We start from the raw sequence: 26,565 nt of genomic DNA on the forward strand, positions 1-26,565 counted from the left end.
TATTTTGTGTGACAGAATAGCTGGCCCCTAATAGAACAGTACTATCCTTGTCCGTAATGCGGACAATATTAGGACATGTTCTATTTTTTTTGCAGAACGGAAATACGGACATACAGAAACGGAATGCACATGGAATACCTTCCATTTTTTTGGCGGACCCATTGAAATGAATGGTTGCGCATATTGTTCGCAAAAAAAAACGGAACGGACACGGAAAGAAAATACATTCGTGTGCATGAGGCCTAAGGTTAAGCTATTGATTTGGCAAGAAACGTAAAGGGGTTTTCCTGTTTTGAAATATATCTTATTACTGTATTTCTAATGTACTTTGTGTATTAGTTCACTCCATATTTGCAATCTCCGCTTGCGGTTGGTAAATTAATACATTATTGCTGTTACCTAAAGTTAGAAAAACCACATTGACCTAATACTGAGTGTTTTCTATATTTATTGTAAGGGCTTGTTCAACATATAACATTTAGGTCCGGCTAGCTCGTTTTCATCTGAGCCAGACACAAAAGATGAAGACATACTGCAGTTTTAGCATGTGTGTGGTGTTCACAGTCAGATAAGTGTTGCCCACAAGATTTATCTCATGATCATGAGGATAAACTGACCCCCAAAACTAAAGACCCAAAACTAACCATGAGATTAGATTTGGCATCAGTTTCCTCAAAATAGACTGGGGAGTCACACAAAGTGATCCAGGGCTAGGTGATCCTGTGTAAATGTAAAGCAAGCCTCCAGTTTTCAAAAAAAAAACATAAGATGGGAAATGTATAGTTAAAGTACTTGGTACCCTCGTTTTAGTGTGTTTCCTGCAGATTTTCATTGAGTTTACAGAAGGCATTGGGAATCATTAACTTATGTTGTTATAGATGTTACTGAAAAAATGTAAGTAACTTTTTATTGTAGCTTTCAATGATTTCGTTCTAAAGTCAGGAAGCATCACCTTTAAGATTTCTGACTTTCCCTGGCATGATGTCAGGAAACTGTAAATCCGAAATAATCTCTATTGCAGAACATGCACTTTGTACTTGGCCAATCACTAAAATTCACTGAAGGTATGCTAAACCTAACACAGATCACTCACCTCAAAAGGGGCGACATTGTACAGGAACCTCTCCCTAATGCACCCTGAAATGTTGCCATTTCACATATGGAGGGCAGCGGATGCTTGGGAATAATTTTGGTATTATTGAAAGATCCATGGCTAATTTGTGGTGCACTAGCTTACGTTAGCCACTCACATTGCTAGTACGTCGGTGAGTCAACCTGGTTATAGTAGTGAACCTCCCAGTTGTGACAATCCAAGTGCTAGGACCACAACCTGTTTGGGGGGGGGGGGGGGGGAAACTGGTTGGAACAGTGTAGGGGAAAATTTCAGGGTGTATTAGGGAGAGGTTTCTTCATGGGGTTGCCCCTTTTGGGTTGGGGTTATCTGTGTTTAGGAAATCTAGGATTTTATCTAGGGACAAAATGGAACTTCCCATAGCTCCATTACCCCAATTATAGATTATTGGATATACCATATACACCACTGTTCGTGATTTTGTTCATTGCACCATTTCTTATTGTGAATCTAATAAAAATGATGTTTTAAATTCCATGCATTCAGTGATATTTTCTTGGCATAGTCATGGTTGGTTGTTGCTTCTCTGCTGATTTGACAATTAATGAAATGTTCAATTTCTACATTCCCTGACATTCAAGGGTGGCCTAGGTTGGTCAGAGCTATCTAGGAGAGTTTGCAAAAATTTTTACCATTTTGGGCCATATACTGTAAATTGTAGCCATAGGTGTTCTGTCCACTATGGTCTTGTAAACTGCCTTGTGTTGGCATCTCGTAACCCTTGCTGGTTGAATGTGTTCATTGATTCATAGGGCAGATTATCCTATAGCGACACCACACATTTTGAATAAAATAGTATTACATTTTTTATTATGAATTCAGGAATACTATAGGTACACAATAAAACTTCCTTAAAGGGAACCTGTCATCAACTTTATGCTGGCCTCACTGAGGATGGCATAAAATAGTGTCAGAAATGCTGATTTTAACGGCGTGTCACTCATGAGCTAAAAGTAAGTGGTTGCTGAGAAGCAGCATCATAACCATTGCAGCTCAGGCCTTGAAAAGAGTCAAATCTACCTGAGAAGAGACATGGTTATTCATAATCTCCTGCTCTCTCACCCATCTGCTGATGATTGGCAGTTCTCTCCTAGAGAGAAGGGGAGAAAACTAGGTAGAAGACTGTGAATCATCAGCAGGTGGGCAGGGAGAGCAGGAGATTATGAATAACCATGACTCTTCTCAGGTGGCCGAGACTCTTTTCCAGGCCCAGTCTGCAATGATTGTGGTGTTAGTTCTCGGCAACCACTTACTCTTAACTTTTAAATGACAGACCGCTGAAATCAACTCAACTGTCTCCACTTTATTCTGCCTTTAGTATGGGCAGCATAAAGTTGATGACAGGTCCCCTTTAAGTTTAATACAAACGGATACTGCCGTGTGTCATATTCACTAGAAAAAAATCGTATTGTTAGTTTTAGATCAAGGAGCAATTCTTCTTAAACCCTCTGGCACTGTTCAGAGAATTTTGTAACTTGAATCTACTGTAGAATGGTCCATTGAAATTAATGACAATATAATTAAAATGTTCACGCACATTTCAAAATGTCATTACGACCAGCATACCAGCGGAAAATACCATTTATTGTTTATCCATTTATACAGTATATACCCTGAAGACGTTTGAAACCATTTTATTAAAGCCGTTTTCCCATAGTTGGCTTAGAGTCATTACTTTCCATGGCAAAAGTTTTCAGAACTTTCATATTTCATGTTTATTAATGTAATTTAATTTCAGAAACAAAGGGTGCCAAGTTCACCCAAAGCGTAGTTTCAGAGGAGGCCTCTAAATTATATTTTTTTTTTTACTTTGTCCCTCTACTTCTGGCTCACAATGTTTTAATGTGCTGTTTTTCATGAGCCATATGAACATGCTGTTGTGTTTGTGAACACTTTTGATCCTATTTGGAAATGAATCATGTGTTGTCACATAATCAGAACATTCTGTGTAAATGCAATATGACTGCTAATACTTAGTACTGAGCTTTTAATAACTTGACAGATTTGTCTGACAATAACATAACTAATGCATTGATATAAACCCATAACAAACTACTAGTTTGAGTTCTAATCAGAAAATGTTCCAATGTTAGGACCTCTAGTGATCAGCTGTAATCTGTAGGGAAATCCATCAGTAAGTGTTCAGTTCTCCTGCAGCGCCACCACAAGGGAAATTAAACATTACACAGTGGTCATTCAAATCAATGGAATGCCTGTGTAATACAGGATAGGGCAGGTCATCCAGAGAGTGAGACACTCTTTCTAATTGCTTTCCACTCTGGCAAACGATATGGAGCCCACACTTCTATTAACCCAGAATTCCCAAACTGGGTTTATCAAAATGTTTTTTCTAAACCAGGCAAATCAGGGTTTGCGACGGGGGCTGTCATGTAATGTGTTAGTGGTGCTGTGGAGAAACTTTGTCAAAAGTGGCGTAAAGGTCATGTGATGTGCTGTTTAAAGTGACACAGTTTTGAAGAACCACGGACCATAGAAAAGCTATGGTAAATATATTAGATTATCGGTTTATATCCTGTAAACTCAACCCCATTCAAAATCTTTAAATTTGCTTAATTTGCTATTAATGATCAGGTAGCATTCAATGGGGCAAACTAAAACAGGTAATGGAAAGGGTGCAAATACTTCCAAAGTGCATTTTATTGACGAATATAATTAATTAACATAAAATGTGATTAGGTGTAAAATAAGGCATGTATTACTGACCATTGAGCCTAACATACTTATAACAAGCAGTATTGGAGTTTCAGGAAAGGCCACACAATAAAGAATTGACTAAATGTGGATTCATGCTAAATATTCTGCATGATTAATATAAATATATATATGTAGACTCATGGGTCCTAAGATGCACATTCTTGGGGTCATTTATCAAACTGGTGTAAAGTAGAACTGGCTTAGTTGCCCATAGCAATCAATCAGATTCCACCTTTCATTTTGGACAGCTCCTTTGGAAAATGAAAGGTGGAATCTGATTGGTTGCTATGGGCAACTAAGCCAGTTCTACTTTACACCAGTTTGATAAATGACCCCAAGAATGTGCATCTTAGGACCCATGAGTCTACATATATATATTTATATTAATTATGCAGAATATTTAGCATGAATCCATATTTCATGTTTATTACATTAATAAACATGAAATATGAAAGTTCTGAAAACTTTTGCCATGGAAAGTAATGACTCTAAGCCAACTATGGGAAAACTGCTTTAATAAAATGGTTTCAGACGTCTTCAGGGTATATACTGTATAAATGGATAAACAATAAATTGATAAATGTCTCCATCTGTTTCTAAGGCCCTGGGACCTCTCTCTATTGACCCTTTTTGGCTCATATTGTGCTTTCTTACCTAGAACAGTTTGTGAACAAGAATGTGCCTTGAAGGGACTTTTAATGTCAAATTGGTTTTCTATATTCTTGTGCTTTAAAAAAATATAAATTGGTTTTTACCACTTGGAAAAGAATGCAAGGGAGGCAAAGATGTGGATTCAGCTTCTGAACAACGATATTTACGGGGTTATCCTATGATTAATGTAAAAAATGAAAATCATACATAATGTAGTAGACGACAACATCTTTCTAACAGAGTTATAAAACCCTGTACCTCACATGGATCCTGAGATCTCTCCAGTCATTGCTGCATTTGTTCTGCTAGATTTATTTCAAGCTTAGTGGGCGTTTTCTTTCTCACAGGGCATGTCCTATATGCTGCAGCTCGTGGCAGTTGAAGGATAGAACCGAGTATGTGCTTCTATCCAGTGAGCAGGACAAAGAAATTAGAAAAAGAGCATACAGCAGGTGGCGCTATACAGATAGATTTCATTGAATAACTCAGTAGCTATAATACATTTTTAGTTACATGCAAATACAAAAGTATTCAGAGCCAGATGCTGCTTTGAAAACTGTAGAATATTATTTGTGCGAGAATCCCTTTAAGGCATGAATACAGTCCATACAGTATAGTGACTCAAACTTTTTTTTATTCTTAGTGTGCATAATGATGATGCATAAAACATACATGCATACAAATTTATAATGAATGCCTCAATGTGGAAATCAGTATATTTTGTCATATCTATTAATTAACCCTATGATAACTGCAAAATAAAGGATAGTTTGAATGTACATTGGCTGCGTTCAATTGACACATAAAGCACAATACATACCTCCAGAAAATCTAGTGGTCACACATTGAGGGTAGCCTTGCTTGTTGTAAGGATTGGAGATGAAACCTGTCACATTCTAGCATTGGTTATTGGCAGTGCCATTGATCAGACACCCTTCAACTAAAAATAGTTTGTTTCATTAGATTTTTGTCTAATTTTCCATGCTATACTGGTGCTTTCATAGCAATATTTTCAGACTAAGTGCTGATAACCAGGTATGATGATGGGCACCTTTGTCATCCACCATAATCTTCCCTATGCAAAGCGTCAAGGGGGAATATCTTCATGATACAACATTTGAACCTGCATGCCACTATTATTTTGACAGACCAAAGATTCCACCGTTTTCCATCCATCACCCATAAGCTTCCATGCAGGAGCATAGCTATAAGGGGTGCAGAGGTAGCAGTCGCTACCAGGCCCAGGAGCCTGAGGGGGCCCAAAGACCCTTGTGCCACATAAAAAGACAGCGGTATTATAGAAAGTGCATGCTGGGAGGGCTCTGTTATAGATTTTGCACTGGGGCCCAGAATGTTCACGTTAACCTCTGGCTGGAGGGAAGGGATTAGGTAAAGAATTTGGCATGGGAAGGGGGGAACGTTTACATTTTTTCCTCAGCACTGAGTGAAGGGGGGCCCAAGCTGAATTCTTACACCGGGGCCCATGAGCCTTTAGCTATACCCCTGCTTCCATGGTAAATAAAGATGTATGCCACATGGTATACATTTTTTACTGGATGCCTCTCTCAGAATAATGCAGTCTGGTACACTATTTCATACAGTAAAAAACTCCCCAATACATACCATCCAAACAGAGCCCAGAAGGACACTTTTTTGACTTCCATCTTGGGAATGGCAGCATATATATCTATTTGACATATGCACTGGGAGTTTATCCAGTGTGCATGGCAAACGATAACTTAAACGCAGTATGAAAAGAGACTTATCTCTATACAACTAGCAAATCCATTTTATATATTTATATGTCTTCTTTTATACCAGTGTTTAACATGTTTTTTTTTTTTTTTTTTTTTTATCCAACAGTATTATGCTGTGCCAATTGCAAGTTAGTGCTCACTTCCCCATCTGGAGCTTTCACCTCGCCATGCTACCCAGAAATGTACCCCAACAGCCAAGATTGCATGTGGACAATACGTGCACCAGTTGGATTTATAATACAGGTTACATTTTTGGACTTTGATATTGAAGAAGCTCAGAACTGCATGTACGATTCACTCTCAATAAACAATGGTGAAACTGTATCAAAATTTTGTGGGATTACTGCTAAAGGTCTATCGTTCAATTCAGCTGGAAATGTCATGATAATTACATTTGGAAGTGACTTTAGCATCCAGAAGAAAGGTTTCTCGGCTACATATAATATCGGTAAGTGTCTATGGATTCATTTTGTGATTTTACTTTGCCTTAGCTTTGATTACATATTGTCATAATATCATTGTAATAGCCATACACCAATCTACTTAAATAATAAACCATGTATGAGCCATTAATGTCACATTCACACGTCAGTGTTTTCCGTCAGTGAGTTTGAGCCAAAACCAGGTGCGGCTCTAAACAGATCTTTCCCTTATACCTTATGTCTGTGGAGGCTCCAATCCTAGTCCACGCTCACAATCACTGATGGAAAACACTGACTGAACACTGACGTGTGAATGAGGCATTACTCTGCACAGCAGTTTGTAACAGTTTTGTGTTGATAACTCCCATAGTCTCTGTGTTTGCTTGGATTAGTGGACACTGTGGTAGGGTCACTTAAATGGCAGGCTAAATGTCCGCTAAGAGTCATCAGTACAGGCTCCTTCTTTTACAATTTCCATAATTTCAATTCAAGGAGCGATCAGGATTTTTTAAAATATTTTTTGTGAAAAAGAAAATCGAATAGCAATACTGCATTACAGTAATTCAATTGCTACAACTGGGGAATATCTATAAGAACTTTTATATAAATAAACTTTAATTTTACACATATTTTACTCGTCCATTAAGGGGGCATTTTTCTAATGTACACAAAACATATATAAATATATAAACTTACTCCTTTGTGCATCTTAACATAATAGAATGTCAAGGAAGAGAGGTAACCAATGGCGTACATTGTATGGAGGCAGACCTGCTATGGGGCCCTTGGTAAAAGAGCTGAATTCACTGAAGTGGCCACTGGGGGAGTTCTGTATTTATACAGCTTCTATTGAGTTCTAGTGTATCTGTATTAATTCATGTGTCCTGAGTTCCCCCTAGTGATCGCTGCCAGATGCTTTATGATTTACAATGGGATATCGAGCTCATTAGGGAGAATAATCTGTGTTATTGCATAATTACATTGACCAATATAAAATTTGTGATGAACACCATCATTTTTCTGATGTGCAACTGTGTCGCACAGATTGTTAACAATATCTATCACTGTAGGGGTGCTTTAATACATAACATTTTGGGGAGAAAAACTATTTCTCCCCAGCATTTAGTTTTTTCTAAAAAAAAACAGCTGTGGCCAGATATTAGCTTAATGGCAATAGGAAAAAATATAACATACAATGCAAACTGTTTTTACTTGTTTTTTTTATGCATTTATTTGGGGGCACTGATTTCCTCCCCCCCCCCCCCCCCCCACCAATGACACCTCATTAACAGACAGTTTGGGTGTCCCATTCTGAATTTTGCAATGAGGCCCTATAATTTATGCACCTGACAACGACTGCCTCATTCCCTATGGGTATGTTCCCACCCGACAGAGATGTTGTGGATTTTCTGCTGTGGAATTATGAGTGGAAAATCTACAGGGACTACAGTAGAAGTAAATTGGATTTTTTTTTTTTTAAATATCATCCATGCAGTCAGGGTGGGACTGGACCACCAGAGTACCAGAGGATCTTCTAGTGGGCCAAGCACTGACAATAATGGTCCACTAATAAAACAGGTCCTTTAACGTCCTGTATGCCCAGAGGGTTGGTGGACCCAATGGACTCAAGTCCGACGTTGCACACAGTATAAAAATCTTCAATGGAATTTAATTTGTGGTATAGAGTTTAAATCTTTTGCATGTCAGTTTATACTGTGCATTTTCATTGTAGATTTCACCGTTCGCAATGCATAAATTGAAATCTGTGTCAATTCAGTTAAGGATTGTATTGAATCACAACATGCTAGCAAAACCCTTGACAGGCTGCAGTTCGCAACATAGCCACTAGGAGATAGGGTTGGACTTTACCACTACACAAACCAAGAAAATCCTTGGGGACCCAGAGATGAGGGGCCCCAGCTGGCCACTAGCAACTGGCTGAAAAAAAAAAAAACAGCTAAGGAAAAGTGGACATATGGACTATGCAGAGGGCTCCGAAGCACAAGGGCCCAGGCTGTGAAGCAGTAACAGAAGTGTCCAGGCTACACCAGTTGAGAGTGGTGCCTTACAGGCTGAAGGGTGTGGAGCTTAGTGGTATACCAGGATGGAGCTTAATGATGGTGAGACATTGGCCTCAAGATATAACTTTTTTGGGACCTCAAAAATCTGCCCCTGCTAGGAAGACATAAATTGCTGTTTATAGGAGAGATCTCAAAATCATGTTTTTTTTTTTTTTTTTTTAAAGATGATCATTTTGCTCCATACTTCTCAGATATTTGAGACATGAGGAAAGGTAAGGAAGGAAAAACTGTATAGGAGTGAAGTTGCTGGTAGCCTCACATTTTTTCTGCAGGCAATGTGGTATAAGATAGTGCTCTTTGCAGCAGTTGCCTACTGTTAACATATGGAAGGAAGAGACCCACCACACTGATGTCCAGATACACTAACAGAGCAAAGGAACTAGGGTTGTCTTATTGTCCTAAACTATTACGATTACCTGCTTTATATAGGTATTTAAATTGAAATACCATTTATTTTGCTTATTAAATTATTCTTCAAAAAACATAGTTAATTAAAATGCTGCAAGTTTTGGGATTAATTTCTGTTTTCTTCTTTTGTAGTGGCTGTGTCATTAAGAAACCAAAAAGTCACTATTCCACAAAACCAAAGTTCAGGTGTTGTTACAATCTCATCCAAAGTTTCTGTCCCTCCTCTAACACAATTAACTGTGTGCTTTGAGGCTACCGAAACCAACAGCAGTGAAGAGAACTGGAGGGCTTTCTCTTACCAAACCTCAAACAGAGACCTGCTGAGCTTTGGAAAAGATACTCATGGACATGTGCTGTCTGTCTTGGGTGTTCCATGCATTCTTGATCCTGCACTGCTTTCACATGGTGGTAAAGAATTCTTCACAGAATCGTTTCAACAGCTGTGTATTATCTGGAATAATCGTTCGGAACAAGTATTTGTGAGCACAAAAAATAATTACCAAGCTGTTTCCTGTCCAGACGCAAAAGACCTTACCATTCCAGGTAATGGGAATTTAACACTGGGCTCCTACCTAACTGGAACTGTGCCACTCCAAGGGGATATATACAACTTCCGTCTCTGGGACTTTGCAATGGATTCAAGTACTGTTGCAAATCTCAGCTGTGAAGACAAGGGAAATATTATAAATTGGGAAAATGACTTTTGGAACATCCCATCATGGGCAAGGAAGGCAGAAAGCAAACTTAGTTGTGGTGAGTATGGTTTCACGGATGTTCTTTTGTAATTTTTCTCCCTCTGGTAATATTTAGGCTATTGTTCATCTGTAGGAACATATAACTCATGTGTTTCTAATTGACAATATATGTTGGAATGTTGAAATTGCAAGGCAAATTGAAAAGGAAGCTATTAATGTGTAAGAGTGTTCTTGTTTTTCATTGATTTTTCTGTTGCACTAAAATTAAGTGATTCAATACAGTAATATGGGTCCTTGGGCTCTGAGGCCATTGTACTGCAGCAACGTAAAGCATTTACAAAGGTATTTCCTAAATTGCATGGCACATAAAACGTACAGTTTGAATAGAGAAATAGATTATCGACTTTAGAGATTTTTTAGTCTAGTTTTTGGCCCAGGCAGGGGCAATAGGTGCTGGCTCTATCAACTGAGGGGCCTAATGGCTCCTCCTGTACTATGTTTGAAAATAATAGCTCATAATAGGGGACCCAGAACTCAAAGTTCCGGCTCTTGGTCTTGGGTACTGAAAACTTCCATCTGGTAGTGTTGTCCATTTATACCCCACAGGGTCAGCACATCAAATGCTAGGCTCCTAGCACTTCCTGGATCACATGCTCTACATTGTGCATGTGATCCTAACCTGGCTACAACCCACAATGAATTTGTCTTTCATTAATGACAACACACTCATGGCCTGCCCCCTGTGCTCCGTCACAGCACATTCCAGACAATGAGTCTCTCGCTAGCGCAATAAGAGCATAGAATACTATCCAAACGCCTAACCAGGCCGGCTGCGTCTGCGCAGTCAAGCACCCTTGACCACTGACCTGAATGATATCAGCAGTCAGGGCTTGAGGCTGTCTGACTGTGCAGGCGTAGCCATCCTCGGGAGGCGGCGGAATGGTATTCTATGCTCAGACAGTGCTGTCAAGAGATTCACTTTCATGATTGCACTGTGTTTATGAAGTGCAGGGGGCAGGCAATGAATGTGTCATCAGTAATAATTGGGGCCCTCATTATGTGTTGTAACCAGACTAGAATCATATGCACAATGATCCAGGAAGCGCCAGAAGCTTATCATTTGACAGGCGAGAGTAGTGCTGCAGGCAAATTTCAATGGAAAAGTGTGAATTATCTGTCAGTGTGAATATAGCAATACCAAATTTATATAGTTTTTATATATTTAACTACTTAAAAAAATAAGTTTATTTTACAGCAAAATTTCCAAATGCAACAACACCAATTATTTTATTATTGTATATTTTTATATGTAAAATTGGGAAGGAGAGTGAGTTGAAGTTTTAAAACTGATTTTGTTATATATATATTTTTAAATATTTTTTGCTTTTATTTTTAGGCCTAGGGAACTTGAACATGCATTCGATCATTTTTCCCTTATCACATTTCACTGCTTGTGACTTCTTCTTGTATAATTAGGATAGGCCATCTATATTTGATCCCACACCTCTGCCGATCAGATGTTCTGCAGTAGCTGCACATAGCTTTGTCCATTTCTGTAATGGACGGAGCTGGTTACTGAAGCACTGCTCTCATTTACTTCCGTGCGAGCAGCCCAGCAGTAACCAGCTCCATCCACTATATAAACAGACACAGCTATGTAGTTGCACTGCCAACTTCTGGCACTGGAGCTATTACAGCTGCTGAAGAACAGCTGATCAGCAGGTTGCTGGATGCCAGAGCCCACCGATCAGATATTGATGGTCTATTCAGGGCTTAATAGGAAGATTACAATGGCAGGCCTGACATCTTTCACAAGGCCCTAGGCTGCCATGACAGCCAATTAGCAGGCAGTAATTGGGGGTCAGAGGGGGTTCTCTCCCTCTGAATAACTCCTCAGATGCTGAGATCATTGACACTTTCCGCCAGTGTCAGCTGTATAACCACTGTAGGTGTGGTGCTGGCTGAGCTTCTGAGCCAGCTCCATATTCAAACTCCCAACTTTTGCCCTACACGTATGATGGATAATATCAAAGGGTTAACAATCTTCTTTTGAGAGGGTTTTCCTGGCAATTCAGTATTGATGTCCTATCCTCAGGATGGGTCATCAATATCTGATCAGTAGGGGCTCTACTCCTGCTATCCCACTGATGAACTATTTGAACACAACACTTTGGTGAGCGCCACGGCCTCTTCCTATGCCAAAGATGTTACTTTAATTGGTCACATACCTTATTTTCAGCTCAGTTTCATTCCGGTTTATGAGCCTCGGCTGCAAAACCAAGCGCAAGCACTATACAATGTACAGCGCTATTCTTGGTAAGCTGTGAGGAAGTTTCAGTACTTAAGGGAATGTGTCATCAGAAAATGACCTATTGCTTAAATCACATTTTTATGTTTAAAATATTTTAAAGATTTATTTGGCGATGTTATTTTTAATTTTCCATGTCACTATCTATATTTAAACAATAACTATAAAATCCTGCAGTTCTCCCACTGGCCACTAAGCCTAATAATAGGCGCCTCTTCATGGTTGGTACGGATCACTTTACTGCAGTTACTGCTTATCTATACACAGAGGTGATATCATTACAAATTCATATCACTTTATTATATATAAAATATGGAGAGAAAGGGCAAGATGGAAAAAGTTATACAGAGAAGCAAAGGGCATATATACCACTGGACTATCGTGTATCCCCACAAGGCTGATAAGCACTTATCGGGTACCAGGTTCGTACTGTGACATACAAACATCCAATATACACCAATAAGGTGTGTAGCATACCATATCCACACCCCTATGGGGAATTACACAATACACTGCAATTACCTAAAAAAAAATCCATGGATGTTAATGCAGTCCACAGCCAACGTCCATGGCAACCATCAGCAACATGAATATATATAGTGCCTGGTACCAAAATATCCACAGCCTATTTTACACACAGGCACACAATTATGTGTCTGTATCGCCTAATCAATAGCATAGGCCCAATATGGAAGCTGTATATGGCAGTGTCTAAATTGATGTCTCAATATACACTTACAACCTGGGACGTACCTGAAGACATGACCAAGCCCAGATGGATATACAAGCCCTAAGTGCAAGACCTCGACGCGCGTATCACCTTCTGACAAAGCCGCTGAGATGATATGCGCGTCGAGGTCTTGCGCTTAGGGCTTGCCATTGTAATCTTTATTTTTTATTTTTTATGACATTGTATGTTACTTCAGGTGGAACGTTGTGCTGTCAACAATAGAAAGAGAGGTTTTTTGTAGGTTAATAAGTGATATCATTACAGGCAGGATTAGAATGACAGATAAGACAGGATCCACCCTTCACAATAGGTGATTGTCAAATCTTATCTATTATTTCCTTGTACAGTGACTTCTGCACAGATGACAGGGCATACCTAATACAACTTTCCCATAGAAGTCAATGAGGTCCCCTCCAGAACATTGTGTGTATGGCCCATGGAGCTGCCGTAAAGCAATTTTTTTAAATGCTTCCTAAATGCTGTTGAGAACAGCTCAGGCAAGATGGCTGCCCCCACGATCATGTTTAGGAAATAAAAAGAGATGAGAAAAAAGGATATGTGTTTCTATCTGGTTTTAACTGGCAGAAAACAATTTTGGTGGCACATTTCCTTTAAAAAGCCCAGCATCAACTTCCAACAGCCAGTGGCAGATGTTGGAGCCCCACCAATCATATATTGATGACCTATCTTGAGGACAGGCCATCAATATCGAACTACCAGAAAGCCACTTTAACATGACTACTTGTGATATGTATTACCACATTTACAGTGGAAAACCCAAAAGGAACAAAATGTTCTGTGCTGATTCCACTTTCTGCTGAGCACATATTTCTGCTCCCAGTATGATGCCACAAGCTGTTCTGGTTCCAAATTGTCTGACTAGATTACATGACAAACTGACTTGCTAATGTTTTCTCATATAGTAATGACTTTTTTGGTTTCCATACTCAGCCTTCCTTCCTCTTTTTAGTATTCAATTTAATATTCTGATAAACCTGCCCTGAAGGGGCCTCTCTGCTCCAAAAATAGCAAATACAATGAAATGATATTGTATATGATGAAAATACAATGATTTATCAAAATTGGTGTAAATGAAAACCCATAGCAAACATTCAGATTGACAGTTTCATTTTCCAAAGAAGCTCTGAAAACTGGTGGAATCTAGTTGTTGTGGACATCTAAGCCAGTTGTCCTTTGCACTAAGTTTGCTAAAATGTCCCTAGTGTTTCTGGTTAGCCAATTAACGTATCACCCCTATAATGCTTTTATTTTATTTGACACAAAAGTATTTAACATTATATATATTTCTTTCTTTATTTATTTTTTATCAATGGCTTACATTTAGACTATTTTGTTCTCCTAAACCAGGTGTAGAAAATGGTAAATGAGACGGGTTTGCCGCCCTCCCCCTCCACGCCCACGCCATGCCGACTTTTTTAGACCTGGCGTGAGCGGGGAGAAGTCGCAGATTGTGGTGCAAAGGACCTTTGCCTCTCCCTTAGTCTTAATCCCAGTCCACTTTTGAAAGTGATGCAGGTGGGGCAGGAGGCCAAAAGTTGTAAATGTTTGCACAAAAAGTCACGTGCGCCAGCACTTGCAATATTTTACCGCCAAAAATCTGACGTACCAGATTTCATAGATGTCCCCTCATATATTTTTCTTGTCGAGTTTTTAACTTGCAATTTAAGCTATGAAATTCAAGCATTTTTTGGTGGAGGAGTGTTGCATTATGCAACTTGAAAAAACATCAAAGGACAGACAAACACCAGGAAACAGACGTAAAATATCAGACACACAAAAACTCAGTGTTTGTGTTTTATAGTTTACTATTGGCCAGCATGCAACATCTGGATATGGATTTTTTCCCTGCGAAAAACACACAGTAAAATGCCACACAAAACGCTGCTAAAAAAAACAAAACACAGCATTTTTTAAAAAAAAAGCCATACAGTGAAACCAATATCTAATATCTCTTAAATTAACAGAGGCGATGTTTGTTGTGTTTTTCTCATGACCTGTATTGGTAAGTACTGCAAAGCATTCATGGACTCTTTACTATCCCCAGGCTGTCAAGAGGACATACAAATATAATAATTCCATGTGCAACAATATCATCATATAGTTGCTACATGAAATGCTGGGCATTAACTACAGATACAGTTCTAATAAGGTATTTCTTATGTTTTCTTCTGACTTTTAGGTACTTCTTTGCCAACAACTCCTTCAACAGAGCCAACTACGTGTGAAAAATTGGCAGGTGTCTGTCAAGGTACAAATATACCACAATAGTCAGCTGTTGACTATTTGTACAGTGTTTTCTGTTACATAAAATATTGGACTGTATGTGTAATTAACAAAATTTTCCGTATAGTCACTGACTGACGCATAGTGTATAGTATGCGTATAGTGTACGGTAGGCTAACAAATATGTTGGTTTGCCCAATTACAAAATTCCAAAGGTAAAGTGAAGTAGAAGTTAAAAAAATGCTTTGATGGCTGCAAGGAATACACCATGCTATTGCAACAATGTAGGACAATGGATTTCTGACCTTTCATGCAGCTTTGCTTAAAGACCTTTTCTGTCCTCGCCCATTATTTAGTGTCACAGGGGTTATGTTTTATTATTACAGCTGCGGTAGTGCACATAGACCGCTGGTGCTGCCTTCATATGTGTTGGAGTGGAATGTTTCCCTTTTCAAAATCTCCAAATCATGTTTGTACATGAGGTACAGAGACCTGTACATTGTTAGCAAGAAAAATAATAGTCTGCTCAATCTTTGTAACTTAAGATGCCCAAACTGTTACAGAAGCACATTACCCACAAGACCTCTGTGTCCTTAACAAATATGCATGTTTTAAACATCAACAAATGAGAATGTTTTATGTAAAGGGTTGGATATATTCCTTTTAACCAATGCATAATTAAAGGGGTTGTGTCACTTCAGCAAATAGCATTTTTTCTGTAGAGAAAATGAATACAAACCACTTACTAATGTATTGTCCATATTGCCTCCTTTGCTGGCTGGATTCATTTTTTCATCACATTATACACTACTCGTTTCTGTGGTTACGACCACCCTGCAATCCATCAGCAGTGGCAGTGCTTGCACACTGTAGAAAAGAATCGTCAGCCTACATGAGCTCCCACAGTCCCAACCACCAGAGAGGCCGGCAATTTTTTCTATAGTGTGCAAGCACGACCACTGCTGCTGGATTGCAGGGTGGTCGTAACTAGGGATGAGCGAATCGACTTCAAATGCTTCACCCGAAGTCGATTCGCATAAAACTTTGTTTTAATACTATATAGTACCACTTGGAACTGAACCCGAGTTCGATACAAAGGTTTCTTTACAGTAGAAATAAATTTAGTTATTACCCGAAGTCCCGCGAGACTTTGCGAAGTAATAACTTCGGCTCATTGGAGCCAATACATTCTAATACTTTATGGAGCGCTCACTCTGTACAGTATTAAAATGAAGTTTTATGCGAATCGACTTGGGATTAAGCATCCGAATTTGATTCGCTCATCCCTAGTCGTAACCATGGAAACAAATAGTGTATAATGTGATGGAAAAATCAATCCAGCCAGCAAAGGAAGCAATATGGACTATCACAATACATTGGTAAGTGCCTTGTATTAATTTTTTTTACATGATAAATGCCACTTGCTGAAGTGACGAAACCTCTTTAACTGTTACTACTGTAGTAGGATTTCCTATGTGCCAATATTGACAAGCAATCAATATATCTTTTTCGTCATCTGTCTTACCCAAATTCCAAAGTGGCAACCACAGTGATTGTGATTGACCCGTGGGGCTGGTGACAACCTGTCTTCTCAGAGAATTCAACTTTAAAATCCAAGGAAGATTAAGGCTGTTGCCACACTTTTCTTAGTCTTTTTTTTATAAATCCTACTTTGTACCCACAGTCCCTTTGTGTTTCCATGGTTACAGACTACAAGTATATCCTGTGTGTATTGTCATCATGCATTCGGGTGTTACTCACTACCAATTGCCCCTTTTCTTTGTAAGCTACCGGTAACGACTCTAGGCAGTACAAGGCCTCATATCAATAAGAAACGTTCCTGGAGTTTCTGGATATTTTAACATTTACAGTAACACAATGTTTAATTTTTCCTTGTAAAACATTACTAATTCGTAGTATTTTGTATAATCCTGAAGTCCTGACTTTGTTTTAGGGTATCAACCTTAGAGTTGCAGGAATTTAGTAAGCAGATACATTCCTTATCTAGATATGCATTTATCCTAGTTTACTTTTTCTTATATTAACTAGCATCCACAGTAGCATCCACTATAACATCATCAACTCAGACGTCCACTGTATTAATCTCCTCATCTCCATCTCCTGCTGTAACCTCACCATCTACCTTATCTACCTCACCTCATACATCTACCATCTCATCAACCACTGCTATCGCTAACTCACCTGATTTTCATGCTTCCAGTACCATATATGGTAAGACTTCACATCTTCCATAATATGTGAGTTTTTTTTTCCCCTATAAGGCCTCTTTCACACTGGCGTGTGTGGCCCGTTGCCGTATTGCGGCCCACAACATGCGGGCCGCAATACAAGAGCACAGTCCATGGGGCAGCCGGAGCGGATCGTGGACACATTCACTTGAATGGGTCCGCGATCCGGCTGTTCCGCAAAAAGATAGGTCATGTTCTATCTTTTTGCGGAACGGAAGTATGGGACATAACCCCACGGAAGCACTCCGTAGAGTTTCTGTAGGGTTCCGTTCTGTGGTTCTGTTCCGCACCATTCCGCATCTCTGGATTTGCGGACCCATTCAGGTGAATGGGTCCGCATCTGTGATGCGGAATGCCCACGGAACGCCACCCGTGTATTGCGGATGCGGATACGCCAGTGTGAAAGAGGCCTAAAGGTGATAAAAACATTGAGGGGAATTTATCATGAGGGGAATATTTGAAACCAGTTTTGCTTGAATTTGCATTGGAGTACTTTGCATCAAATTTATCGAATGCCACATATTTGATACATTAAGTGTATCTTTAAACACTTTTGTCCAGATATGCTACTCCAGTTTTTCTACACTGCAGTCCTACTGGAGTTTGTCACTTTATTTTGTGACTTTTCAAAAAGGGGTAGTGATAAATCTAGGTGAAACTTATTGCCATAGTTAACTACACTCCTTTCCAACTTTTCAAAACTGGAGTGAGTGGTGGAAATTTTTTTTGGTGTAACTTACCCCAAAAACTCACAAATAATTGCAACCTTTTTGAAACTCTGGAGTGCATGATAATTTCCCCCGGTTGTATACATCCTAAAGGCATGCCTCAAAACATATATATGGTAAAAACAAAAATACATTTATTAATTGCTTGTACTGTAATTATTGGCATAATTGTAAGAAAATAAGAAGATCCACAGCATCAAGGTGCCTCCTTATTGCAGTGCCTTATAGTGCTTCAAGAAGAGAATTTGTCTGTAATACCATATCTGATCAAACGTGGTTCATGTGGAATCTGGTATATAAATCCTCTGCATGTTTATGTATAAAATCAGAGGTATATAGATGTACTTTATGGTCCTTAAGAATACTACAGGTGCCATTTTTAGACACTGTGCAACCAGGTGCTTGCATTAACTGTTATATGACCTAATGCATTGGTCCTAAAGGGGAAACTCTCTCTTTCTCTTTCATAGTTTTACCCAAACAAATCTACTAAATCAGAATTTTGTCAAAAATTCTGGTCAAATTTTTATCCTAAAGAATCAATTCACTTATCTCTACTACAGTATAAAGAATATCAATAGTAAAATTACAGTTCTGCATAAGGGTCCATGTGTGAACATTTAGCTATGAAACCATGGTTTATAGGCTGTATACACTTTTGGGGGTAATTTTTGTTATTATCGCATTGTACTCATTTTGAGCTTAAAATATATTTTTAAATTGGTCTTTATTAAAAATATGGAGTTCTTAATCCTGTACATAGCTGAGATACTCTAGTAGCACCCTTTGTATTTTCCGTCAGACCAGGAGGTGACTGATAGTGATGGACAAACATCGCCCGACACATTTTGCGAACACGCGTTTGCGATCAAATGATCTCAAACCACGCGTTCACGGTGGGCCCCATTCACTTCAATGGCAGAAGAACCTGAAAAACTTTCAGGTCATATTTGCAGCCACCAAATACGGTACTTACCAGAAGTGCCCAAATAGTCCCACAACATGGACAGTGACATACAAGACGGGGATGGCAATGGCAAAAATTCCCCCCAAAAACTGTATTTTAATCAGGGGTATTTTATATGCGTCTTAAAGGGAAACTCTCAAAAATGTGCCCTGCTGGAGCCTAGAAAAATTTTATTTTAGGCCACTGGAGTACGGGCCCCAAAAATTTGGCATTCACCGGACAGAAAAGAACAAGTGATTATGTGGCTGGAGGTATATTTGACGGTCAGTGGATAACAATTTAACTGTAGGCCAGTGGAGTACAGGCCCCAACAATTATGCATTCACTGGACAGAAAAGAACAAGTGATTATGTGGCTGGAAGTATATTAGACGGTCAGTGGATAACAATTTTACTGCAGTCAGGTGGAGTACAGGCCCCAAACATTAGGCATTCACCGGACAAAAAAAAGAACAAGTGATTATGTGGCCTGAGGTATATTAGACGGTCAGTGCATAACAATTTTACTGTAGGCCAGTTGAGTACAGGCCCCAAAAATTATGCATTCACCTGACAGAAGAGAAGAAGTGATTATGTGGCTGAAGGTATATTAGGCGGTCAGTGGATAACAATTTTACTGCAGGCCAGTGGAGTACAGGCCCCAAAAATAATGCATTTGCTAGACAGAAAAGAACAAGTGATTATGTGGCTGAAGGTATATTAGACAGTCAGTGGATAACAATTTTACTGCAGGCCAGTAAAGTACAGCCCCCAAACATTAGGCATTCACCGAAAAGAAAAGAACAAGTGATTATGTGGCTGGAGGTATATTAGGTTGTCATTGGATAACAATTTTACTGCAGACCAGTGAAGTACAGGCCCAAAACATTAGGCATTCACTGGACAGAAAAGAACAAGTGATTATGTGGCTGGAGGTATATTAGACGGTCAGTGGATAACAATTTAACTGTAGGCCAGTGTAGTACAGGCCCAAAAAATTATGCATTCACTGGACAGAAAAGAACAAGTGATTATGTGGCTGAAAGTATATTAAACGGTCAGTGGATAACAATTTTACTGCAGTCAGGTGGAGTACAGGCCCCAAACATTAGGCATTCACCGGACAAAAAAGAACAAGTGATTATGTGGCTGGAGGTATATTAGACGGTCAGTGCATAACAATTTTACTGTAGGCCAGTGAAGTACAGGCCCCAAACATTAGGCACTCACCGGACAGAAAAGAACAAGTGATTATGTGGCTGGAGGTATATTAGGTGGTCAGTGGATAACAATTTTACTGCAGGCCAGTGGAGTACAGGCCCAAAACATTAGGCATTCACCGGACAGAAAAGAACAAGTGATTATGTGGCTGGAGGTATATTAGACGGTCAGTGGATAACAATTTTACTGTAGGCAAGTACAGGCCCCAAAAATTTGTCATTCACCTGACAGAAAAAATCTAATGATTATGTGGCTGGAGGTAAATAAGGCGGTCACTGAATATCAATTTTACTGTAGGCCAGTGGAGTTCAGGCCCCAAAAATTATGCATTCACCTGACAAAAAAGAACAAGTGATTATGTGGCTGGAGGTATATTAGACGGTCAGTGGATAACAATTTTATTGTAGGCCAGTACATGCCCCAAAAATTAGGCATTCATCTGACACAAAAGAACAAGTAATTATGTGGCTGGAGGTATATTAGACGGTCAGTGCATAACAATTTTACCGTAGGACAGTGGAGTACAGGCCCCAAAATTATGCATTCACCTGACAGAAGAGAACAAGTGATTATGTGGCTGAAGGTATATTAGGCGGGCAGTGGATAACCATTTTACTGCAGGCCAGTGGAGTACAGGCCCCAAAAATTATGCATTCGCTGCATAAAAAAGAACAAGTATTTATGTGGCTGAAGGTATATTAGACAGTCAGTGGATAACAATTTTACTGCAGGCCAGTGAAGTACAGCCCCAAACATTAGGCATTCACCGAAAAGAAAAGAACAAGTGATTATGTGGCTGGAGGTATATTAAGTTGTCATCGGATAACAATTTTACTGTAGGCCAGTGAAGTACAGGCGCAAAACATTAGGCATTCACTAGACACAAAAGAACAAGTGATTATGTGGCTGGAGGTATATTAGACTGTAAGTGGATAACAATTTTACTGTAGGCCAGTGGAGTACAGGCTCCAAAAATTATGAATTCACCTGACAGAAAAGAACAAGTGATTATGTAGCTGGAAGTATATTAGACAGTCAATGCAAAACAATTTAACTGTAGGCCAGTGGAGTACAGGTCCCAAAAATTATGCATTCACTTGACAGAAAAGAACAAGTGATTATGTGGCTGGAAGTATATTAGACGGTCAGTGGATAACAATTTTATTGCAGTCAGGTGGAGTACAGGCCCCAAACATTAGGCATTCACCGGACAAAAAAGAACAAGTGATTATGTGGCTGGAGGTTGTCATAAATTCTTAAAATTCACCAGGTCATGATTTTAAGAATTTATGACAAGGTATATTAGACGGTAAGTGGATAACAATTTTACTGTAGGCCAGTGGAGTACAGGCCCCGAAAATTATGCATTCACCTGACAGAAAAGAACAAGTGATTATGTGGCTGGAGGTATATTAGACGGTCAGTGGATAACAATTTTACTGTAGGCCAGTGGAGTACATGCCCCGAAAATTATGCATTCACCTGACAGAAAAGAACAAGTGATTATGTGGCTGGAGGTATATTAGATAGTCAGTGGATAACAATTTTACTGTAGTCCAGTGGAGTACAGGCCCCAAAAATTATGCATTCACCTGATAGAAAAGAACAAGTGATTATGTGGCTGAAGGTATATTAGGTGGTCAGTGGATAACAATTTTACTGCAGGCCAGTGGAGTACAGGCCCCAAAAATTATGCATTCGCTGGACAGAAAAGAACAAGTGATTATGTGGCTAAAGGTATATTAGGTGGTCAGTGGATAACAATTTTACTGCAGGCCAGTGGAGTACAGGCCCAAAACATTAGGCATTCACCGGACAGAAAAGAACAAGTGATTATGTGGCTGGAGGTATATTAGGTGGTCAGTGGATAACAATTTTACTGCAGGCCAGTACAGGCCCCAAAAATTTGTCATTCACCTGACAGAAAAAATCTAATGATTATGTGGCTGAAGGTACATAAGGCGGTCACTGAATATCAATTTTACTGTAGGCCAGTGGAGTTCAGGCCCCAAAAATTATGCATTCACCTGACAAAAAAGAACAAGTAATTATGTGGCTGGAGGTATATTAGACGGTCAGTGGATAACAATTTTATTGTAGGCCAGTACAGGCCCCAAAAATTAGGCATTCACCTGACACAAAAGAACAAGTGATTATGTGGCTGGAGGTATATTAGACGGTCAGTGCATAACAATTTTACCGTAGACCAGTGGAGTACAGGCCCCAAAAATTATGCATTCACCTGACAGAAGAAAACAAGTGATTATGTCGCTGAAGGTATATTAGACAGTCAGTGGATAACAATTTTACTGCAGGCCAGTGAAGTACAGCCCCCAAACATTAGGCATTCACCGAAAAGAAAAGAACAAGTGATTATGTGGCTGGAGGTATATTAGACAGTCAGTGGATAACAATTTTATTGTAGGCCAGTACAGGCCCCAAAAATTAGGCATTCACCTGACACAAAAGAACAAGTGATTATGTGGCTGGAGGTATATTAGACAGTCAATGCATAACAATTTAACTGTAGGCCAGTGGAGTACAGGCCCCAAACATTAGGCACTCACCGGACAGAAAAGAACAAGTGATTATGTGGCTGGAGGTATATTAGGTGGTCAGTGGATAACAATTTTACTGTAGGCCAGTGGAGTACAGGCCCCAAAAATTATGAATTCACCTGACAGAAAAGAACAAGTGATTATGTGGCTGGAAGTATATTAGACAGTCAAAGCATAACAATTTAACTGTAGGCCAGTGGAGTACAGGCCCCAAACATTAGGCACTCACCGGACAGAAAAGAACAAGTGATTATGTGGCTGGAGGTATATTAGGTGGTCAGTGGATAACAATTTTACTGTAGGCCAGTGGAGTACAGGCCCCAAAAATTATGAATTCACCTGACAGAAAAGAACAAGTGATTATGTGGCTGGAAGTATATTAGACAGTCAAAGCATAACAATTTAACTGTTGGCCAGTGGAGTACAGGCCCCAAACATTACGCATTCACCGGACAGAAAAGATCAAGTGATTATGTGGCTGGAGGTATATTAGGCGTCAGTGGATAACAATTTTACTGCAGGCCAGTGGATTACAGGCCCCAAACATTAGGCATTCACCGGACAGAAAAGATCAAGTGATTATGTGGCTGGAGGTATATTAGGCGTCAGTGGATAACAATTTTACTGCAGGCCAGTGGATTACAGGCCCCAAACATTAGGTATTCACCGGACAGAAAAGAACAAGTGATTATGTTGCTGGAAGTATATTAGGCAGTCAGTGGATAACAATTTTACTGCAGGCCAGTGGAGTACAGGCCCCAAAAATTATGCATTCACCTGACAGAAAAAACAAGTGATTATGTGGCTGGAGGTATATTAGATGGTCAGTGGATAACAATTTTACTGTAGGCTAGTACAGGCCCCAAAAATTAGTCATTCACCTGACCTGGCTTGATCAATTACACGACGCAATGCACGTTCCAGAAAGAAGGCGTAAGGTACGATTTCACTTATGGTGCCCTGGCTGAGACGGACCAGTTTGGTGATCTCATCAAATGGCCGCAGAAGTCTGCATGCATCGCGCATGAGAAGCCACTGGTGCGGTGAAAAGAAATCAAGTTCCCCAGAATCTGTCCTGTGGCAGAGTTCGTACAGGTAGTCGTAAACGGCACGTTGCTGCTGGAGCAGCCTATCAAACATATACAAGTGAAGTTCCTGCGCGTCGGGCTGTCACAAATCAGACGTCTGACGGGCAGGTGGTGTCGCCGCTTAACTTCAACAAGGCGAGCCATGGCCATATAAGATCTTCTAAAATGACCAGAGATTTTCCTTGCCTGCCGCAAGACGTCCTGGACCCCGGGATATTTGGCAAAGATTTGCTGCACGACTAAGTTCAGGACGTGTGCCATGCATGCGTGCTCAGCAGATTGGCTCCTTTGTCACACACCACTTTACCAACTGTCAAATTGAGCAGGGTGAGCCACTGATTGGCCTGTGACCGCAGAGCTGAAAGCAGTGCAGGACCAGTGTGGCTCTTGGCTTCCAGGCACATCAGCCGCAGCACAGCATGGCAGCGTCTCACCTGGCACTTCGAATAGGTTCTGGGGAGCTTTGTGGGTGCAGCGGAAGAGGCGGTAGCAGTGGAAAAGGAGGAGTCAGCCGAGGAGGAGACAGAGGATGGAGTAGGAGGAGGAGAAGAAGAGGCAGGCGTGCATGCAATCCATGGCGGTAACACCAAATTCACATGGGTGCCACGGGTTACATGCTTGACGGCCGTCAGAAGGTTCACCCAGTGGGCAGTAAAAGTTATGTACCTTCCCTGCCTCTGTTTCCTAGACCACGTGTCTGTGTTCATATGTATCTTTGCACCGGCACTGTGTGCTAGAGATATATTCAATTGCCACTAAAGTGGCCATATAGCTCTGGGATGGCCTTCTGAGAGAAATATTTCCTTCTGGGGACCTTCCATTGTGGTGTGCCAATGGAAACAAATTTTCTAAAGGCCTCCGAGTCCACCAGTTTATTTGGCAGTAGTTGGCGGGCTAGCATTTCCGACAAGCCAGCGGTCAGCCGTTGGGCAAGAGGGTTATCCGCCATAATCAACTTTTTACGCTCGAACATTTGGGCCACGGAAGCCTGCCTTCTGCCAGATGAAAGCAACGACGGCATGATGGAAGTTAGAGTGGAGGAAAAATGGGAAAAGACATGAAAAGGAGAAGAGTCAGGACGTGGAGCAACAGGAGTGTGGCTTTGTGGGTTCTGACGGCGTTGCTCCCACTAATCTTGGTGATGGGAGGCCAGGTGCCTTCTTAAGACGGTCGTCCCTAGGTAAGTGTTGGGCTTACGGCGACTTATGCGTTGACAGCACAGGCTGCAGATGGCAACATTATTGTCAGCAGCTTACACTTAAAAAAAAAAAACACACTGCGGAGCCATGTGTTGGCATCCTGGGAGCGCAAGATGTGACCGTGCATGGTGGATGGCTCGCTCCAGATACATTTGCAGTCTGCTTTTTGCCTCCTGTGCACTGCGAGTTCTGCCTGCTTCTCCTCCTTCTACTCCCTCTCTGCTGCTCTGTCTCTCCCTCTGAACTTCCCTCCTCTTCCTCTCTTGTGGGAACCCACTGATATTAGAGATCTCGGAGTAGGCAGCAACAGCAGGGACCACCCTCCTTGGGCTGATCTGGGCACTGTCGTCAGACCGCTGGGTGGCGGCCATTGCTACCTCCTATTTCTCATCCGATGCCAAGAATGGTAAGGTCCGGGAATAGATGGGAAAATAATTCCTCTGACCCGAGTGGAGGGGCTATGGTGGTGGTGGTGGTGTCTTTGGGGGTGCACACAGCAGAGAGTGAGGAGGGTGCAGATACAGAGAATGAGGAGGGTGCAGAAGCAGAAGGCTGAGTGAGCCACTCAACCAACTCTGGTGTGTCCTTTGACGTAATCGCACGCACCGTCTCCAACTTCCCACTTAGGCTCCGGCCTGGTGCACCTGCCCGACCCTACCACCCCTGCGGAAAGGCCTGCCTCTTCCTTTGCCTGTCATTTTAAAAATGACCCTGTGCCAAAGTCCCTAGAGAAGAGCAGTATTTGTGGAAGCAGGTATATCGCACCCCTCAATCATTATTTTGTGGAAGCTGGTATATAGAACCCCTTAATCAGCATTTTGTAAAAGCAGGTACATCGCACCCCTCAATCAGTATTTTGTGGAAACAGGTATATAGAACACCTGAATCAATATTTGTTGAAAGCAGATATATCGCACCCCTCAATCAGTATTTTGTGGAAGCAGGTATGTAGAACCCCTTAATCAGTATTTTGTAGAAGCAGGTATATCCCACCCCTCAATCAGTATTTTGTGAAAACAGGTATATAGAACACCTGAATCAATATTTGGTGGTAGTGATGAGCGGCAGGGGCAATATTCGAATTCGCAATATTTCGTAAAATATTTTGTAGAATATTTATCGAATATTCGCAAATTCAAATATTCGTTATATTCTACATTCTTTTTTTTACTCGAAAATCGGCAAGGTAATGATCACGTAATATGCAAAAATAACACGATCAATACAGGCATGGGTCAAAAACGAATATGTAGCACTATAGAATATAGTGCTATATATTCGTTTTTCGAATATTCGTAATTTTTTTCCATCTGAACACATGATTCCTCCCTGTTTCTTGCTTGTGGGCCAATGAGTCATTGACCCAAAATCTATTTAAGCAGTAAGGAATTTCATGACTTCAGATAGAAAAAAATGACGAATATTCTAAAAAAC

The 26,565-nt window shown here is 40.4% G+C and overlaps 1 protein-coding gene across 6 annotated transcripts in view; it reads left to right on the forward strand.

The window, feature by feature from the left end:
• The window catches only part of ADGRG6 (adhesion G protein-coupled receptor G6), a 167,678-nt gene that overhangs the window by 69,544 nt on the left and 71,569 nt on the right, over positions 1-26,565 (forward strand). For 3 of the 6 annotated variants that reach the window (XM_040429479.1, XM_040429480.1, XM_040429481.1), the window contains exons 3-6: positions 6,362-6,703; positions 9,299-9,919; positions 15,100-15,168; positions 17,193-17,375. In XM_040429479.1, coding sequence (XP_040285413.1) covers positions 6,362-6,703; positions 9,299-9,919; positions 15,100-15,168; positions 17,193-17,375 — 1,215 coding nt within the window. The remainder of the gene's footprint in view (positions 1-6,361; positions 6,704-9,298; positions 9,920-15,099; positions 15,169-17,192; positions 17,376-26,565) is intronic. The other 3 variants (XM_040429482.1, XM_040429483.1, XM_040429485.1) reach the window with 1 other exon arrangement.

The sequence above is a fragment of the Bufo bufo genome, chromosome 4 (genome assembly GCF_905171765.1).
Source record: "Bufo bufo chromosome 4, aBufBuf1.1, whole genome shotgun sequence".
NCBI classification, from domain to species: domain Eukaryota; kingdom Metazoa; phylum Chordata; class Amphibia; order Anura; family Bufonidae; genus Bufo; species Bufo bufo.